At 45.9% G+C, this 6725-nt stretch overlaps 1 protein-coding gene across 1 annotated transcript; it reads left to right on the top strand.

The window, feature by feature from the left end:
- Positions 1-2703: 2703 nt before the first annotated feature.
- sap18 (Sin3A associated protein 18) lies at positions 2704-5520 on the top strand. Its single transcript, XM_088645123.1, has 4 exons — positions 2704-2863; positions 3389-3498; positions 4913-5035; positions 5137-5520. Exons 1-4 carry the CDS (start codon positions 2792-2794, stop codon positions 5291-5293), a joined length of 462 nt encoding a protein of 153 aa, XP_088501249.1. The 5' UTR covers positions 2704-2791; the 3' UTR covers positions 5294-5520.
- Positions 5521-6725: the final 1205 nt, after the last annotated feature.

Raw genomic sequence — 6725 nt, 5'->3', positions numbered from 1 at the left:
AGCGCTCGAGCGCGGCTTCGTGACCAAAGGAGAAAAAAAAAAACAAAACAACCAAAAACCCCACAAACGCGCAGGGCGCCCCGGGAAGCCAGGAAGCCGACTGGCAACACGCCCGAATGTGTGTCTTTCTGTTTTGTCACCCCCCCACACACACACACAAATCCCAGTGTTTAGGCTGAAGTAGTTATTGAGCCGCAAAGGAACAAGTTTTAGGTTCATTCCCGGCTGAAAAGAGAAGGAAGACAACACAACGTTTCGGCTGTGGATCCTTCTTCGGGGGGGGGTTATTCAGCCTGAGCAGATCTTAAAAATCAATTGTTGGCTATAGAAATCGCGTCAGCTACAGATAACTAAACGTTCAGTTCATAGCTACAGGTGACTGTACATTTGGTTAAACGTACAAGGCCCCAGTAGCCAAAGTACAATTAAAACCCAGTCTTAGACGTAATAAATGAAGGAAAAACAAACACGCACTAGGAGCGGCAACCCCAAAAGTGAACGAGGGGCAGGTTGGTGAAGATCACCTCAAGACCCGCGTTAATTTCCTGCCATTTTAGCCAACATAACGCTTAAGAAGAAGCATCAATAACGCAGGACAGGATGAAACAGTCGCCAGGCTCCGGTTACTGAGGCTGGAGGGGTGCTTATTGTTTCAGATCTAAGCGGCCCAGAGCACTAAGGAGTGAAAATGTGCCGCTGGAAAAGACAGATTTTTCACGTGTTAGAGTGCAAAGCAACCGACTAACATCGAGGGAAACCGACAAACGGCTTCCTTGTTTCAATGTTTTCATTGCGCTCTGGACAGTAAATCTAAGGACGAACCGTTTTGTATTGTTTTAAAACACGTCCAAACATCCACATAATTATCACGCATATTAATTCACGCACAGAGCGCTTTAAACACCATTGAGTTAACTCATCCAGATTAGATTTGAATAGCCTGGTCACCAGGACAGCCTCTTCTGAATCGGCTAGTTTGTGACAGCTTCTTCCAAGTGACAGTTTTGTTGCTTATAATTTCTTCCCACTGACCCTCTGTACCACAGTCCCCAGTGTCTCTCAGCTCCTTTTAATAGCGCTGCGATCCGGTTCGTCACGCGTTGCATGAGCAGATCTTGCTAGATGTACAGCTACAAGGAGAGCTGAGGAATTCAGTGTGACAGACGTGTTTGTGCCTGAATTACATCGGATTATATCTCCTGGTAGTGATGCGGATTAGCTGGAAGACCGCGTTGTGTTAGAAAGTGAGCTATTATCTCTGTGACCCGTGGACCCGTTATGAGGTCCCACTGGGAAACACGACACAGGTTCGCAGTCTCAGCCCGTCAGCAGTTACAGTCAAAGAGCCGCAGTACAGTCGGGGGGGTCTGACTGTAAATATGTTCCCTCCCTCTTTCTAAAGTGACCAGAGGTACAGTATGGAAAGGAAAAAAAAAGCAGAGCAGATATTCTTTTCTTATCTCTCTACAGACCAGAGTGTCTCAGTGCATGAATAAAATTCAAAATGTTGAAGTACTGAATAAAACATAATAAATGCCTCTATCAGTTCCACAGAGTGTTGAATTGCTTCATCTACGGGTTGCTTAATATCATTTTTTTTTAATGAGTGACTCTTTGAAATGCTTGGATGATCTCAGCCAGTAAAAACCTTCCGTTCAAAACTGAAGAGATGGACGTATTTTTCACAGAAGCAGGAAAGCGGACACCTACTGTAGCACACAAGCCCTAAGGAATGGCCTGGGCTGGAATATCTTGAAAGCACACATTGAAAGTCTCGACACAGGTAAAATAAACACAAAAACAGAAAGGATACGGGCAAAAGGAGGCTTGTTTGGTTATTAAAAGCGAATTAACTTGGGAATCTTATTTAGCCTTCTCTTTAAAGAAGCAAAGTCAAATACACGCAACTACCAAAATAATGGAAACACCAACAATATGACATATTAATAACATCTTCAATGGTACATACTGTAATACAACTGCACTTTACAAAAAAGATTTAACAAGGTAAGTAAAGATAAGGAAAAACTCCTGGGAAAAACTAAGGTTGCTGCTGGAAGAGGTGTTAGTGGGGCCAGCAGGGGGTGCTCACCCTGCGGCTCATGTGGGTCCTAATGCCCCAGTATGGTGATGGGGACACTATACTGTAAAAAGGCGCCGTCTTTCGGATGAGACGTAAAACCAAGGTCCTGACTCTCTGTGGTCATTAAAAATCCCAGGGCGTTTCTCGTAAAGAGTAGGGGTGTAACCTCGGCATCCTGGCAAAAGTTCCCATTGGCCCTTACCAATCATGGCCTCCTAATAATCCCCCTCTATGAATTGGCTACATTACTCTGCTCTCCTCCCCACTGAGAGCTGATGTGTGGTGAGCGTTCTGGCGCACTATGGCTGCCGTCGCATCATCCAGGTGGGGCTGCACATTGGTGGGAGTGGAGGGGAGACCCCATTACCTGTAAAGCGCTTTGAGTGGAGTGTCCAGAAAAGCGCTATATAAGTGTAAGCAATTATTATTATTATTATTATTATTATTATATAAGGTCCGCACAGCTGTCATGTTCTTACTGTTAGAAATAATCACCTTTAACCTAAGCACTTCAGCATAAAAAGGGTGTGCGCCTATTTTAGGCATTATACGATACGGAGAAGTCGCATTTTGATTGGCTCCATAGCCTTAAAGCTCATTCGCGGGCTACGTATCCTGTTACGTCATCACGACCCGTGGGTTGAACCGGAAGTTATACTTGTGTTTGTACGGGGTCGGCGTGAAGACGCGGGGGCGCTTTCTGGGAAAATGGCTGTTGAATCTCGAGTCACTCAGGAAGAAATCAAGAAAGAACCCGAAAAGCCCGTCGATAGGGAAAAGGTGAGTTGTGTTAAGCCGTTTTTGTCTATCGAAGATGCGCACGCACGGTTTGAGTGGTGCCTTGTATTTTGTTTTCTGGAAATGTGTGGAACGGTGTTGTGTTGGTCTCCATTAAACGCTTCAGTAGGTATGTGCTGTGTAAAACTGTGTTTTCATTTCGTGTTTCTTCGCATTATGGGTAGTTGTACAGTGTCTCCCTCAAAGACAGTGAGACTTATTGAGTTTTCAGTTAAAACGATTTACTTTCTCTTCCTAATTGCTGCCAAACTTGTGCGATGCGAAGCAATACGAGTTGAGAAAACGGCGATAAAGTATATGTTTTTCTCACTTTCTTTCCTTAGTGAGCAAAATATACTTAAAGGTCATTTATGTACTTACAACGCGATGAATGTAGATGTAGCTAGCAAGTTTGTAATGCATCTTTTGTGAAACACGATGGTGAGCAGATACCACGCTTGAGACCACCTATCGGTTTCCCGAGACTGCGAAAGCGAGGTGCTTATTTTTCTGTTGTTTTGTTTGCAGACTTGCCCGCTGCTGCTGCGGGTGTTCACCACGAACAACGGCAGACACCACAGAATGGACGAGTTCGCCAGGGGAAACGTGCCCTCCAGCGAGCTGCAGATCTATACCTGGTAGGTCTGATGACACTTCACACCAGGGGGCTCCCTGCTTGGGCCGGGAGAGCCCCACTCCAGCAAGTTGTGTTATAGGTCATCATAAAATAAGCAGTTTCTGAAGATATGGACCAATTCCACTGTAACCACCCCTGGAGCAGTTGGGGTTAAGGGCCTTGCTCGGGGGCCCAACGGAGTAGGATTCCTCTGCCGGCTGCGGGATTTGAACCAGCAACCTTCCAGCCACAGGCGCAGATCCTGAGCCATAGAGCCACTGCACCGTTAAATTAATTTAGAGATATTTTAGGACTAAAATCTATGTACTTCTCAGATTTCAGGGATTAGTTATAATATTAATTATATCCTTACACCTATATAGCTCTTTTCTGGACACTGTACTCAGTGCTTTGCAGGTAATGGGGATCCCCTCCACTACCACATGGATGATGTGGTGGCAGCCAGAGTGCTCCAGGCTGCTCCCCACACACCAGCTCTCAGTGGGGAGGAGAGCAGAGTGATGAGGCTTATTGGGAAGCCATGATTGGTAAAGACCAGGGGAAAATTTGATCAAGACATTGTGGTAACACCCCTACTCTTTTTGAGAAACACCCTTGGATTTTAAATGACCACGGAGAGTCAGGACCCCGGTTTATTGTCTCATCCGAAAGACGGTGCCCGTTTACAGTTTGGTGTCCCCGTCACAGACCCACACAGAACGCAGGGTGAGCGCCCCCTACTAACACCTCTTCAGCAGCAACCTGAGCTTTCCCAGGAGGTCTCGCATCCAGGTATTCGCCAGGCTCACACCTGCTCAGCTTCACTGGGTTGCCAGCTGTGATAGAGCTGCTGGGTCTCTGTTAATTGAACAGATTACTTGCTTGGTCAGTGTTGTCTTACAGTCTTTAAAAAGAAGTTGAGCAGTATGGCTGGCAGTACCGGGGCTCTCTGGGACAAGCTGGACAGACTAACTGTCCAGAAGAACAAAGCTGTTCACCTCTGCAGGTGCCCAGACCTGTTGCAGAGCCCTGATCCGAGAGACGTGGGCCCTGCGCTATCAACACGCGCCATTGGATATGGCATAGTTGTGGTGGTACTCAGAAGGCCAATGCTTTCATCACAAGCAATGAAATGACAAATGTAACTCTGTTGGCCTGCTTGTTTTAATATGCCAGGTCAAATTCAACCTGAACGCCAAACTTTTCAAAAACTACAAGAATGTTCTTGCAGAATCTGCTGCCAGCTCCCCTCCCACGACCGTGGAAAACCTTAAGCTGTGCTGAAAGTGCAAATTTATTGTCTTGAGGTGACATTAGCCAAATATGGAGTAGTTATGTTTATTTTTCAAATGTTCTCCTGCTGTTGGAGCTGAAGTTAAGTGCTGAGTCTTAGCTTCCGTATTGGGTACTTTAAAGAGTAACATTGTCTCACATAGGATGGATGCTACCTTGAAGGAACTGACCAGCTTGGTGAAAGAAGTCTATCCGGAAGCTCGGAAGAAAGGCACGCATTTTGGCTTTGCCATCGTGTACCCTGACCCTAAAAGACAAGGCTACAGGTAAATACCTTGAGAAATACCGCCGTTACGGGCCGAGCTTAAACGCGCAGCGGTTGTGTTTGAACTGTGACCCCTAAGATGATCTGCCCTTGGTCCTGTAGAGTTAAAGACATTGGGAACACGGTGTCCGGGCGGAAAGGAGCAGACGATTCCATGACTCTGCAGTCGCAGCGGTTCCAGATAGGAGACTACCTAGACATTGCCATAACGCCGCCGAACAGAGCGCCGCCCCTGCCTGGACGCATGAGGCCCTACTGACCGCCGGGGACTGCGGCCACTACGTTTTATATCCCCTGTGTCTCCAATTAAAGCCTTTTTTTCCTGCCTTTCCTGACTTAATTAACGTCGCTGTAGCTTTTTTTTTATGGAAGCGTTTAAGGAAATTTAGTTTGAAAGCTCCTTTCATTTTTTCGTGAATTTTAATTTGCTTTGGATTTGGTAATTCAATTAAACGATTTCTGTGAAGGTGTTTTTTCTGAAAGAAATCTCGTGTGGGAAGTATGACGTTTTTTTTAAAGGTGGGGTTTGTGTGAGCGTGCGTGACTGGGTCACAGGTGTGGAGTAACAGATTTACCGGAATTAAAACTTTGAGATTAGACCCTTGAGGAACCTGGTTTGGTGTTATACTGCTATTCCTCCTTGATCATGCTAGATGGCTGGTCTGGTTGATCACACTGTGCCTTGGTCTCTGTTAACCCCTCCAAACTTAAATACCCAGATTTAATTCAGGGGAAAAAGTTAGAGGGGATGTTAACAATGAGGGTGTTTGTTCTGGAGTTTTTCATGCTTAAAATTGCAAGTGAGGATTTAAGATCACTTTAAAAAGCTGATAGTATTTTACCCACCCTGTGTGTGTATATATACATACAGTCTCTAAAATCTTCACACCCTTTTGAAAGTAACCCCAATAACACCCTTCAATGAGAATTTTACCCTTATTTGCACATTGTGACAACCTCCAAGTGAAAGACACACACTTAAACATTCTGAAATGTATGCTAGAACAACAGCCGTAACTGTATAGGTCCGTACAGAAGTTGCATGGCTAGGTCTGGCAATGTGTCCATTCCACCTTGAAGACGGGGAGGGGAAAGCAGACTGGGGCGCTCGAGGACATTCGCCTTTGTGTTCTTGATCGTCCCCGCTGTTGCTTGGGGTCGGTGTCGTGTTGAAAAGTAAGCCTGCTTCCCCATTACAGCTGCCTCCAGGGTCCGAGTCACTGCTACAGGGAAACACTCCTGTAGCCATGCTGCCTCCACGATGCTTTACAGCACGGAAGGTGTTTTGGGGGTGTAGTCCTGTATTTGCGCTTTGGTGAGAAAAGTCTATCCTGGTTTCATCAGACCAAACAAAGATTTTTCAGCATGGCTTCAGAAGCTCTGGTAGTTTTGCATACACTTTTTGTGGGCAATGGCCTGGACTAGTGGAGAGCTTGGAATATTGCTGTGACAGGTACGCAATGTCTAGTCCTTGATTCAAATCCTTCAAGGATACCACTGGATTTTTATCTCGATCTCCTGCTTGGTGCCTTTCCACAGCTTTATCCCGGAGGGTGTCTATTGGCTCCTTGTTGTCCAGAGCTGACTCTTTACTTCAAGATAGCAGACTTTGTGTAACCCTGATTAACGCAATACAGACCCTACCGTGACTGCGTCAACCTTGAAGATGCCCCCCCCCGTGTTTACCTGTA

Source organism: Lepisosteus platostomus, chromosome 2, assembly GCF_059453375.1.
Source record: "Lepisosteus platostomus isolate fLepPlt1 chromosome 2, fLepPlt1.hap1, whole genome shotgun sequence".
Classification (NCBI taxonomy): domain Eukaryota; kingdom Metazoa; phylum Chordata; class Actinopteri; order Semionotiformes; family Lepisosteidae; genus Lepisosteus; species Lepisosteus platostomus.
Note: the sequence above shows the minus strand (reverse complement) of the source record. Positions and strands in the feature narration are given on the sequence as shown.

Excerpts from the sequence above, each read along its gene's own strand:
- sap18 (XM_088645123.1), top strand. The coding sequence starts at position 2,792 with ATGGCTGTTGAATCTCGAGTCACTCAGGAAGAAATCAAGAAAGAACCC. Across the intron at positions 3,499-4,912 it reads GAGCTGCAGATCTATACCTG|GATGGATGCTACCTTGAAGG; the intron begins GTAGGTCTGATG and ends TGTCTCACATAG. Across the intron at positions 5,036-5,136 it reads CCTAAAAGACAAGGCTACAG|AGTTAAAGACATTGGGAACA; the intron begins GTAAATACCTTG and ends TTGGTCCTGTAG.